The 13,506-nt window shown below is 41.0% G+C and overlaps 1 protein-coding gene across 1 annotated transcript; it reads right to left on the bottom strand.

The window, feature by feature from the left end:
• Positions 1-7,408: 7,408 nt before the first annotated feature.
• On the bottom strand, positions 7,409-13,158 carry trappc3 (trafficking protein particle complex subunit 3). The gene is made up of 5 exons (XM_069176588.1): positions 12,987-13,158; positions 12,021-12,118; positions 10,284-10,383; positions 8,581-8,763; positions 7,409-8,353 (listed from the first exon to the last, which is right to left on the bottom strand). Exons 1-5 carry the CDS (start codon positions 13,026-13,028, stop codon positions 8,234-8,236), a joined length of 543 nt encoding a protein of 180 aa, XP_069032689.1. The 5' UTR covers positions 13,029-13,158; the 3' UTR covers positions 7,409-8,233.
• Positions 13,159-13,506: the final 348 nt, after the last annotated feature.

Raw genomic sequence — 13,506 nt, 5'->3', positions numbered from 1 at the left:
CATGTCCTCATTTTTCTCACAGCCTCATCTATTTGCACTCATTCACATCTGCCAAGAAGTAGATAAAACAGAGAGGGGGGGAAGAGGAAGAAACACAAGAAAAGAGAAACATTGTGAATGTTGGATGCTCCCTCACAGTTCAAGTCATGCTTTTGTCTTCCAAAACCCATCTCCAAGGACATCCAGGTCAGCTCTCGTGGCTTTTATCTCCACTGAAAATGTCTCCATGGTGTGTGCTGCATACCGAGTGCAAAAGAAACCAAATGTGGTGTTCTGAAAACAGATTGTTTTCAGTGATTATGTTTCACTTTCCTTTGTTTCTGTGGAACATAATTTTGGTTTAAATTATTATGGTTAGATTTCTGAATCAAAGAAACACTATGAAAGAATTAAAGCAGAGGGGGGGAATAGAAAGTGATTACATGGTCTCACAATATATTAACAACAAAATTGGTTCGAAGTTACCGTGGAACATGAAACCGCAGAGCGCTCAGAGGATGGTGGCTGGAAACAGAAAATCTCGACTGGTTACACTCAGCTACCCGCTGTTTATTAAAAACAAGGGACCCCTGTGCTGACATGAGGCAGGCTTCTGGTCTAGTCTTCGCAGAGAGAAAACATTTGATATTTGCATGTGCGGTTGTAACTTGGCCACAGATTTTTTTTTAATTTTTTTCTGAAATTCCTTTAACTGGCTAACTGATGTGGATGCTGACAGTCAGACGGCCAGACACCAACCTGCAGCATGAGAGGCCTGGAAACCATCCAATAAAATGCTCCACAGCCCCTCTATCTGTCCGTTTGGAGCCGTACCCCTTGGGTGTTCTGCCTGTGTCAGATCCACAGCAGATCTATGCACCGCTCAGCCAAACCAGGCCAAGCTAATTGGAAAAAGGTTTGTACAGTATGAGGCCCACAGAGTGCGCTTTCAGCACCTCAACATTGAATGAGAAAAGAAATCACAGAGGGAGGCACGCAGGTGAAGCAGATGCACACATGCACACGCGTGTGCAGGGATAAATCCCCCACAGTATGCATGCACACACACACAAAAAATATCACATGTTCAAGTCCATGAAAATTAAGAAGAACCTTTGGCTCGGCACTCACATTACTGAATGACATGAGCGAGGAAATGGGAAATCCGAACATTCAGCTACACATGTTTGGCACGAACATTGTCATCTGAGAATACGCTCACATTATGCCTCCCAAATATATGTATGCATGTGTTGAATTGGGAGGACGAAATATGCAGGTATACAGTACATGCCCTCTTGCCCTCTCAGACACATACATAGTGGAGTACAGCTTCACTGACAACATGCTCTCTGGTTCTCATGGGCTGTTCACATAAATATATATATAAAAATATATTTTTATATTTTATATTTTTTACTGCTATTTTATTGCTTTTCTATTATTCTATTATTATCTTATTGCTTCTGTATGCTGCCGTAGCGAAAAAAATTCCCCTCGGGGATTAATAAAGTAACTACCTAACCTAACCTAACCTGTTCAAAACCCACATTGTCAGCATACATCATAGTGCTGCTACATCTTGTTATACCCATATTGTTCCAGTACAAAGCTAGAAGAACAGGACTCCCATGACAGGCAATAAAATGGCAATGACTATTGTTTTTTTCCTGTGCTAAATGTGTGATCATTACATCTTTCACAGAGAATTTCAAATCTACCCTGTCTCTTCTCATTTGACCTCTGATTTATAAATATAATCCATTACATAAATCTCTCATCACACCGCAACCTTTGTGTCTCTGCCTTGCATGAACAAGAGGACTTGAACTTGGCAACAATAAAAAGACTTTGAAGACTTTACAGTTGGGCAGACACACCACTACAGACTCCAGCAATAATGGGATGGAGAAACACTACACCTGATGAAAATAATACAGTGACAAAGTGAACAATACTCTGGTCTTGTCATCAATGATAAAAGGTTAAAGAGCAGAAGTTATGATTAGACCTTCAGTAGCCGAGTAGAAAGTTTATTTTCACAAATTATTATTATTGTTGTTGTTAGTTTTTTACAGAAATGTCTCGACAACTATGGGATGGCTTATATTTAAATTGAGTACATTAAAAGTAGTGAGAGGAAGAATCCTAAGGACTTGGTTGGTCCCCTGAATATTTCATTAACACCACAAACAGGTCCAAATGTAACCTTATCCAGCACTTTTGTTTTTTACCTAAATTAACAACATTTCCACTATTCCTTAGCCGTTTACTGATACTTAATAAAAGTCACCATGCTAACATGCAACAACAACAAGATGGTAACCATGATCAAAATTGCCTGCTACACAAAATGTTAACATTGCTGTTGTGAGCATGTTAGTTTTGTGATTTTAGTATTTAGCTCAAAGCAGCACAGTTCCCAAGTACAGCCTCAAATAGCTGCTAGCATGGCATTTTTTTTTTTTACAAAAAATGAAATATAAAACAAGGTTGTTTGTTATCTTTTCAAAAGACTGGCCTTACTTTTACCACAAAAACAAGTCAACATTCACCTATTAGCTTGCTTGCAACTGAGGCAGTGAAAGCAACATGAATGAACCAAGTGAAAAGCATTTTATTTTAAAATTTTAAAATATATTCAATGTTATCTGCAATTTGTTCATGAGTTTTTAAACGGCCGTCAGCCCTATCAAACCTTCCATAATCCACTTTTGCTGCACCATTTTGGTGCACTGAATATTTTCCAAATGTAGTTTCTTCAGTTCAAAAAAAAAAAAAAGCTGAGAGCTTTACCAACATTTTCTGTCAGCAGCTGTCTGTTATTATTAAATTGTTCAACTCAGTTTGCAATTTTTGGGTATGTTGTCTAACTGCCTCTGATATGCAAAACATGAATATTTGAATGGGAACACACTTAACCTTTAATTATTTTTGCAACATTTCCATGAAATGTTATCAACATTTGAATGGAAATATTGATAATAATGCCACATCACGCCCCTCACACGTTGGAGTTCAGGTCAGCCTGATTTTCCAGTGACAGCTTGAGTTGCTTAAAATGGAAAGTCACACTCACAGACCTGAAATGTCCAGCCTGCATAATAGGACATCCAGAGCCCTCACATTCGCACTGACGTGTGTGACGTGCTTGAAGTTGGCGGATAATAAATGACTTACTGAAAACATAAAGCCTCAGAGGAAGTGTCTACATTCATGTCTAGATATTAGGTTGGATATCGTGCTTTAAAAGTTAGATAGATGGGCTGCTGAGGAGATATGCATCATCTGAAGTACACTGCTCTAATCAAGGCATGGTGTGTGTTTTGTCACTCCAGAGGTTTGAATGTGACACACACACACACACACACACACACACACACACACACACACACACACACACACACACACACGGTCAGTTCATGCTTGGCAGTGGTGAGCACTGATATCCCGTCCAGTGCAGCTGGTTTGCAGCCTCCAGGCAGCCCTGTGCTCAGGGAGGGAAGCCTGGTTTGATTTTAGTCCAGGGCAAACCAGGACTTTCAAATTCCTGCTTTTCAATTGGAATTAACATATTTGTTACTGCCTGGTAGACTGATATAAACACATGCTTACATATGTGAATGTGGAGGAAAAGACTCTGGAATAATGAAGTCTAAGCCGTTTGCCCCAAGGGCTAGCCGGTGTAAAATTATACATGACACTTTTTTTTTCTCATTCTCCTCGCTCTACCTTCAAGTGAGGCTGTTCCAAGCTGGAAAGTTCTGCCGCTGTTACATAAACTCCAGCTTGAGCGGCTGAGGGGTCAAAAAAAAAAAAAAAGAGGAGGAAGAAAAGAGGATGAAAAACAAAGACAAAAGTTGAAGAGTATTGTGGGAAAATGAGGCACAAAGATAAAAAGGATCTGGAATGGGTAAAACCTGCATCATGGAGAACGTCTAAAACCTCCTCTTCATCAGATCCTGGAGAAAAGAGGAAGAACAAAAGAGCGGGAGGAAATTGGAAGCAGAGTGAAGGCAGCTTAGCAGCTCCCATCCAAAAAGCCGGGAAGAAAGGGAAGAAGCAAAAACTGAAAACAAGGCATTAAATGGCTCGGCATCATCCAGGGCCCGCATGGAACCAGCCAGGTCACTGCTGAAACAGAAGATAGAACCAACCTTGGACTGTTTTCAGCCTGACATGTCAAAAGACGAAAACACAAATCTCTTGTGGCACTGGAGATCCAGGATTTTACTGTACCGGTTACATGGATCTGATATTAATTTTGAGAATGGAGAGTTGTGTTTTACTAGTTTTGTTTCTCATTTCGTCCTTCCTGCCAACACTCCTGATGACCCAAACATAAGTTCGGGAAGCCTAATAACTTTTCATTTTCCATTGGATGTGCAGCCCATGCTAAATGGGTGAGCAAAGCATGAGTTATTAGATTTATAGGAAGTGCTCAACAGTTTGTCTGGAAGTAGGTGATGATTCATATTCCAAATGGATTGCAGATGCTGCAGCCGATCTCATTGGGTACGCGCTGTGACTGAATACCAAATCAAGTCATAATTACTTCTCAAAACCACATCCACGTTTATTTACTGAGGTGTTTATTTATATAAATCCCGGAAGAACATCCCCTTCAAACCGCTTAAATCACACCGAACAACAGGGTGTGAGTCCAGTGAATTATGCAACTCCGACTCTTGTGTTCATGTGAGCATCTTTACAGGTGTGCACCGGAGACATGCTCATTAAATCAACCACCTCTTTCCACCGCTTCACTGCCAGGGAACATTATTCAGTGTGTCTGGGATTTTTACCATTTACGTAGTTGTTTGCTGACCCAATGCATTCTCCTCTTATAGAGTGCTGTCCTACCCTGCTGTCATCTGCGCTCTTTCCACCGACCAGACGCAAAACGCACTCCAGAAACCTTTGGAAATGCTCGGGTGACTGAATGTTCAGTCAGTCTTTACCCCTCACCTGAGAGACAGCACGTTTCGCATCACATGCAGGACATTGCCAAAAACACTGACGATCGCACATCCTTTCCTCTGATTCAGAGGGTTCTGGCTTACCTTTAGCTCACCAGCAAAATATTACAAAGTAAATGGAGAAAAAAAAAAAGAGCGAATGATTTAAACAATGACTAGGTGTAAGAAAGTAAAGTAAACTACGAGAAGCAGTGGGTGGAATGGATGAAGTGGAGGTAGAAGAAAGGGATGCTGTATTCAATAAGCGCAGGTCAATACCAGGCTGTGTGCTGGGCTTTACTGTCACAGCGTGCCTTTCACCATTTGTTTCCAATAAAGGCCACATGGAAACGTTTAGCTGGCTTAAAGCAGATCAGCGCATGCTGTCTCGAGCCCGTAACATTTGCTACTTGTTTTCCAGGTTTGTCCTAATAAAGTTTTCTGAAAAATACAGGCTTCTGTAATAAATAATATTAATCAAATAAGATTTTTTTTTTTTTTTTTTTGTTAAAGCACCTTGATGTGAAGCTGTGTCCGTCTCTGAGAGTGTGTGGTTTAAACGACTACGAGAGAGAGAAAGGAGAGGAGGAGGAGGAAAACAATAGATAAAAATAGCATCTTTAAAGTAGTTCCTCATGGCTTGACGAGAGTCTAAAGTGCCTCAACAACAACTTTTTTTTTTCCCCCAGTGTTTTCGTTCTGTGACAACATCTGCAGTCTTGCAAAGGGAATAGAAATCCCAGATGCACAGGTTATGAGGAGTGAAGTTGTAATGGAGCATTAGTTAGTTAGTTTGTAGTCTTCATGCTTTCTTGTTTAATGGGTAAAACTGTGAAAATACTCAACACAAAACTCACCAGACATATCGGTAGAACATTAAGTGCTGGGCAACAAAACGGCCTATTTGCGTGTTTGGACAAGGTCCTTCTAGTGTGTATTAACACCTATTTGTGAGTACAGTGGTGGTAATAAATTCATCCTCACTTTGGCTTCCATGTGCAGCACGTGTGAATATGCGTCTGTGCATTTGTCGAGCTAAATTCCTGCGAGCATATGGCAGAGGGATACAGGTTCTCACAAGTACACAAACCCAGCTGTCCGTCCATCCCCCAGGTACACGGCTCCAATCCTGCCAAGTCATTTACATTGAGCTTCTGCACACAAAAAAAATGTCCTGCCCAGCTTTCCATCCAACATCCACATCACAGGCCTACGGGGTGCATAGATATGTGCACGTAATGTGTTGAGAACTTGCCTAATGTCCCGCCGACTTTATTGCACAGCGTCGGCCCTCGCGGTGCTTCCACTTTCCACTCTTAATCCTTTTAAATGAGCGCTATCCCAGACAGGAGTGGGCAGAGGCTTAAGACAGCAAATAATAATAAGAAATCTCACCCTAATACATTTTATAAAGTACAAAGACGGGATGTTGTCATCATTTCTCTAATCTTAAGCCAAATCAGAGCTAGAGTCCACATATTGGCATCAGCCACTGTGCTCGACTACGGTGGATTGTCTTTCCATATTCATAATCTGAAAAAGACCCTTTATTTATGTTTGCTGGCAGTTCCAGCCGAAACTCCCACAAATAAGGGAATGTTTTTCTCCCACAGTGTCCATTTTTGGCCAAAAATGCTAAATGTACCTAACTTAAGCCATAAATTGGGGAGCAATGCTGCTTACAGCTGAGCAACGTAATGTATACAGCAACCTCTGGTGGCTGTTTGGAGAATTTTATCTCAAGCCTACTGAAACTGTAAAACCAGACATGGGCTCATGTAATAGCAGCTATAAAATAGGATGTGTAGAGCCTCAGGGTTTCCAGCAGCTAATAGCTGACAGATTTCTCCAAAAGGAAATCCCTATCTGACAATCTCATCCTCTAAGTGCTTTCAGCAGACTCGTGAGTTTGGTACTGATGTTATTGCTCTGTTACACAATAAAACAGAAAAGACAAAGAATAAGAAAAACATGGCTAATGTTGTCGTGATATCCAGACCAGATTTTTCTCTTCCAGGAATGATTTGTGTGTGTGTTTGTATGTGTGTGTGTGAATGGCTGCCTGTGTTTTCAGTTATTGACGAGGTGTGCAGTGGGCCTAACTGAGAAGTTCTGTTCATTACTTCTCGGTGACATAAAGCCATTCACAGGTGTGACAATCACAAGCAAGCATATACACACACACACACAAACATACACACACACACACACAAACATACACAGATTACTTCCATGTACCATGAACAAACATAAGAGAGGCATTAGGTCTGTTATTGTTTGCCTGTGTACAACAGCTGCAAAGAAATAACACTGCCACAGGACACTGAGGCAGAAATGACAAGGTGGTATAGAGGACACAGTGTGTGTGTGTGTGTGTGTGTGTGTGTGTGTGTGTGTGTGTGTGGTTGAAAGTGTTTCACATACCCTAGCAGGCATGTTATAAAATATAAAGTCTCACAAACACACAAGGAAAGCATTACATCAAATATTTAATGTTTACGTGACATAGACATTTACATAAATTAACATGCCAGACAACGGGCAGCAATACAGAAAGTGATTTCATAAAAAAAAAAAAAAAAAAAGAAAGAAATAAACGACAAATAGTTCAGCGTCAGAATTTCCTGCTTTGTGCCAAAAAAAAAGACAGACTATACATGGGGAAATGAAAACTCATCCGTCTGACGACATACAGGACATAAACATGAGCTGAAGAAAAAGTTGTTTTTTAAACGTGCATTAGTGACAGATAAATGGTCAGAGGAATTATCTTAACCGTGACAAGTGTCATTTAGACACACGACCCCAAAACTCTTTCCCTTAAACTGGACCACAGATCAGTGCCGAGTAAACCGATAATCTGTTTATATATTCAAGGCAGCAGGGCCATGTTATGATCTTGCATTGTTTTTTTTAAAAAGAAAAATGTTACTTTTCTCTCAAATCTGAATTTTTTTTTTATCTTCAAATTTATGTCTACCACTCACCCCAGCAAAGATATAGAAGGTAACAGGAGCTGAAAATGCCCTGAATTATTTTTAAACTGCAGCCGTGATTAATGTCAGACTTTTTTGTTTAAAGAATCATCAGGCTTCTGGTGTTTTATCAACTCACAGACATGTTAAGTTGTAAGGAAACTACACATCCCTTAGGCTGATAAGATCAGTTCGATGGTGGGCATTATGTTTTCATCCTTTCAGTTTGTTAAAGTGTGAGAGTGTTCCTTGTATAAATGAGTCCTCCCTCCATTGGACTAAAGAGACTCTGAGGGAAGCCATCTATTTTTTGTGTTTCCATCACTCGTCTCCTGCTGGAAGGTTTTCTTCGATCCTCTTGATGAACTTCATGCGGATTTCTGTCACATTGTCCCCTCTCAGAGTGTCCTGGATAAATTTCACGTCCACCGCCATCTGGACCTGAATCACATTCAGGATCATTTATATTTCAGTGGACAAAACACGTGGTAGAATTCATCTTTATCTGGTTGTTGCACTTGTGTACAATTCTACTGCAACTCCTGATGTATCTAGATGGTTTGTTAGTATCTCTAACAGTAGTTATTGCAGTGTTTTATTACACAGTTACAAACACAGAATCCTAAGTCTTCCCTTACAACACAGCCATGTAAAAATGTTGAATGTACCATCTCCAGAGCTCCTCTGAGGACCCCACACAGCAGGTTGGAGTAGATGAGCGTGCTGTGGTTGTCTGGCAGCTCCACAAAGTCTACCAGTGGGTTATTCTCCAGCATGAGGGAGAACTCGTCTCCTGCTGGGCTCCAGTTGGTCACACTGGGGGTGATTCCCAGGTACATTTTAAATGCAACCTAACAGCAACCACAATGTGATGAAGGGGCAGAGAGAAAAGAAAAGAGAGCAGAGGTTACTCAAGAGAGAAGACTGATGGTTCATCGTGTATTGAATCAGCTGAAGTGCCCCAACTTTTGAAGACACCAGAATAATGATTTTTCAGCTGTTCAGTTAATCTGTTACTAGTTACACAAAATGAAAGCATTGTTGTACAAACAGGAGTTAAACTCTGTCACGACATTAACTATTTAATTTGGGCTCATGCAAAAAAACTAAATGATCATCTTTCTCTTTAAGTACACTTTTATCTTGGGCACAAGACCAACAGGTGGAACAATTTTTTTTAATAAAGAACACTGATTTCTAAAACTGAGCCTACCATCACCGTCCAACCCAGTGACTAACTGATGCACCAACAAAATCCAGTAACTATCAGTACTTCCTTTAGTTTCTTCTCAGTTAAAATCTGTACTCTTTGCTGATAGCCTTCACTTGTGAAGCACCAGCAATGCTAACAGTATTTTCTGTACACACCTGCTTTCTGATAAATGCCATCTGTTGCTCCTGTTCTTCTGCAGCTCTTTGTCACAGGAGGGACGGCAGGCTCGCTCAATCGCTGACAAATTTCACTCGCACCAGTCCAACCAATTACAACATTAAGTTGCAATGAGCAGACTTTCACTCGGATGTAAAATGGTTGTGCTCAGTCGTCCAGACTTACATTTGCATAAACGTCTATTAACGGCTCTCAACACAGAATAATAATGAAAATATTGAAGATCCGCAGCTGTAGAAAGTCTGGTTTTGGCCAGATTACAGACTTCGTCCGCATATATCTAACTAAAGAATGGCTGAGGGGATTTTAGAGGTTAGCTCGAGGTCACGCGATATCCTGAGGCAAAGCAATCATTCATTGCACCTTCCAAACCGCTGTCCCATTGTGGTCCTCCATTTACAGACTTGACCCCTCTCTTCATGACCATGAGCCAGTTCCCTGCACTAGTGTGGAGTTACATCTGTGGAACGACTCCCTTAGAAAGAAGCAGTAACACCTTGAAAGCAGCTGGAGTGCTGAATACAGTCTGAGAGCCGCCTCTCTGGTCTGCCTGCATCTTTTTGTCTGCTGTTTAAAAGCTTTAAAAAAAAAAAAAAGAAAAAAAAAAAAGGAGGACACAGACAGTAAACCAGAGACCTGGTACGACTGAATTTTCATCACCTTTTTGAGAGATGAGACTACGTTTCGTTCCCCAAAAGGTAATTACAACACCAAGCAAAGAGGAATGTGATCTTGGGCTAAAGTTTAGAAAAATGCAGAGTCCTTCAGTCTGTAACTTTAAGCTTTTCTGATCTACTCAGTCACAGTCACCCGTTTTCCACACCCCTCCATACATCCACCTCTCCTTTCCCCCCATCGTTTGTTCAGATGTTTCAACAAGATCGCTCGCTCTAATCTGTTTTTTCTGTCCTCCCTCTTCCTCCCACCATCTTGGGAGAAGTCCACCGTCACGCTCTGATTGGCCTGGAACCTTCCGGTTACCTTAGCGATGACATCGGCTGTTTCTCGGAAATCCTGACACCTGCCGATGCTGGAGCGTGCCAGGAAGTCCTCAATCAGACGCACTCCGATGTTATAACCCCTATGAAAGACAGAAATTACCGACAGGGATTAAGTCATTCTTCCTCTTAAAAGTAGAGAAAAAGCACAGAGAAGTAAAAAGATGCAGAGCACCGTAAAGAGATGAAGGACAGTTCCAAATCCTCCAAGATATTTTTGGGTTCATACACTTGGCAAATAATGATAATTCTGATTAGAGGGTCAACACACACTTTTCTAACTGCACAGTCTGAAGCCAACTGATGCGTCCCAATCCTAACATGGTCTGTCTCTGACCAGTTGGATGGCAGCTGAGTGAGTGGGCAGTGCAGACTCACTGCCTTCTAAGGCCAGGTAAGACGAGCCTCATCCTGACTTAACTTGGAGAGGAGCTTTGGGTTGCTGCACAACCGGAGGAGCAAAGTACATCCAGTCCAAAGTTCTGTCAGCATGACAGGATGTTTTGAATTTTTTTAAGTTATAAATGTTATAATCGTTTTGTCTTCGCCTTATTTTGCCATGACAGAGTTGTATCTAGTTTGGTCTTCCAGAGACTTTTTTTCCCTGTCTTAAAAAAATATATCAGTTTGCTGCCTGAAAAGACCCCATAAATTAGAAATGGGAGAAATAAAATCTTATGGAGATCACATTTCTGCTCCAGTTTGTGTCAGGATATATTAGGAACTGAAAACAGAATAATTTCTCAGAGTAATGCGAGTTAAAGGGAGACATCCAAGAAGATAGAAAAAAAAAAATCCATTCACTGCCTTGGTTCAACAAGCAAAAGATCAATTTTAACATGTTGGAGAGCAGCAACTTGGTTCATGCACTCATTATCACAGGCAGTCTTGCATGTTTTTACAGATAAACATTGATATATTGTACGTTCAGTCATGTATCAAGAGTGACTGTCATATTTTATTGAATAAATGAATGTATGATGTTTAGTATGTAATGTAAATGGCTGGATGTTTGTTACATTGTGGCTGTGTGATGATGATGTGCTTTTACAGTCAATACGGGAACAAGTTTCACCAGCTTTGTTGTGTGGTTGTTCAAGTGAATTAATACCTGATTTCAGAGAGGCCTCTCAGAAGATCCAAGTTCACGTGCTTTTGACTAACTTAAGATGTATCCAATTAAACCGGTTGAATGATACCATTTGTTTTATGCGTGTAAGAAAATACCAATACACTTGAGTATTGTGTTGTTATGTTTTGTAATATCGTTGCGATTCTTAAAATCACTGTATCAAGAGTCAACTCAGTTTATATTCAAAAATTGTGGCAGACAGTGTTTCATCTTGTGTTGTGTTTCAAACTCCTGACTGCTTGATGGCAGAGTTGTAAACTATCTTCAGCCATCTGACTCTTCCACTCCAACGTAACAAGGTAAACTGAGACAGCGTGTTTTATGACAGCAGATACCGTATAGTATGGCAGTCTTCCTGATTCTTGGCAGTACGCAGTTCTAATTAATTAGCAGCAACTTACGCAATTCATAAAAATGAAGGGCAAATCTGTACAAGCAATGATGGGTGAGTGTTTACTTCTGGATGTATTTCATGTTCTAAACTATGAATTTGTTCCGCATTGTAAAGTGCATCTAAAGGAATTAACATTTATTTGCAAACTCCAGCTGGGTGTGAATGTGGTTAATGAAAGCAGATGGAGCACTTACATCTTGTCCAACTGTTTGTTGACTTCTTCGTCGTTCTCATAGTCTTTACAGAGCTGGTTGACTAAAGCCCCGTAAGTCAACGTGAACAGCTCAGAGTTCTACAAAAAAAAAAAAAAAACGACAGAAATATCAATTACACGATTGACAACATCTGAAGCAGTCAGTTTAGTAATAAACACTGACGGCCAAAAGCAGGTTGAAAACACCCACGTAGATTATTTTTGTCATTTATTTTAAATTTCAAAAATAATAACAATCAAATCCGTCAGTGTGGAAGAGGCTCGCAAACAGATGCAGGGAGCTACTTCCGGGGAATTTAACGTGTCGTGCTCCGGACAGCTCCTGGTCCTAAAATGAAGTACAACTGCATCGTTATACGAGTGGTTTGCAGCAATATTTTGGGTCTCCGCTGCAGCAGTAATGCTGTAATGTTATTTCAGCAGTGCTCATAAAAGCAATAGCGGAAACTAAGTCCAGACTGACGCCACAGGTGCGCCAATGATCTCCGTGCAGCATCACGTCTCTGAAAACCGCGCCTCACGATGCAGTCGGCCAATAAGTTCAATTACGTCTTTCTATTTGCCAAAAAAAAAATATGAACCCATCTTCGCGATAAGTGTTATAACAGCACGCTGTTTGCTGTATTAAGTACCTTAAAAACGACGGAAGGAGAAAACGTGCGCGACTCCCGAGCGGCGCTAACTATTTAGCTCGTCAGCTACGACAACAACAACAACAAAAATCCACTTCCTGTCGAAAGCGAGAGTTACTCAACAATGAATGAAATACATAATTGAACCGGTCCGAGCGCCTTTCAGAAATCTGGCCACGCGTGTCAAGAGACACGTGACTTGACACGCGTCTTACTTCACAGAAATATAGTCTAATGTTAAGTTAGCTGTTTGGCCGCGGTTAGCATTTAGCTCGCCGGGTGAGGCTGATGTTAATCCTGCGGGTGTCGCCTACCATCTTCTTGCTGTCTGTCGTCCGGTTGGATTGCCTGGACATTGTGGACAGTGTTACAGGCTTACACAGGTGGCGACTCGATATTAATCCTTTATTTATTTGTTTCTGGCCGAGCAGTTGTTTTCCCGTGATCGTCAACGCAGAGTCGCGCACGTCCGTCGACGTCGAAACAAGCGAGGCTCAAACGCGGACTTCCGGTCGCTCTTCACACTAAAATTAATTTTGATGACAATTATTTTTGTGAGTAATGCAGAGCTTAAAGGACAAGCCGTTTTTTTTTTAATATATATATATATAAATTGGAAATATATGTAATTTACTGTTTGTATTACAGCTTTGCACAAACAGCTTTTACGGGGGGGAAAACACGTTTCGCATTTTATTTTGAATGCAAGAGCCTCGTGTTTCCTAAATTGTTTGGGAAATGAACGACGCAGCTCTTCAGTCAGCTGTCTCGCTTTCATCGGCTCCATAAAATGTAGTCGTAACGCCCTCCTGCGTCCCGGAGGGGAACAGAGAA

Source organism: Embiotoca jacksoni, unplaced genomic scaffold (genome assembly GCF_022577435.1).
Source record: "Embiotoca jacksoni isolate LCO1_2020_lvr unplaced genomic scaffold, fEmbJac1.0.p SCAF_7, whole genome shotgun sequence".
NCBI classification, from domain to species: domain Eukaryota; kingdom Metazoa; phylum Chordata; class Actinopteri; family Embiotocidae; genus Embiotoca; species Embiotoca jacksoni.
This window is presented reverse-complemented; position numbering and strand designations above follow the sequence as displayed.

Bases quoted from the DNA above. Each gene is read 5' to 3' on its own strand.
- trappc3 (XM_069176588.1), bottom strand. From the start codon at position 13,028: ATGTCCAGGCAATCCAACCGGACGACAGACAGCAAGAAGATG. The intron at 10,384-12,020 runs GTAAGTGCTCCA...TGTCTTTCATAG, and splicing joins AACAAACAGTTGGACAAGAT to GGGTTATAACATCGGAGTGC. The intron at 8,764-10,283 runs GTAACCGGAAGG...GGTTGCTGTTAG, and splicing joins CAGCCGATGTCATCGCTAAG to GTTGCATTTAAAATGTACCT.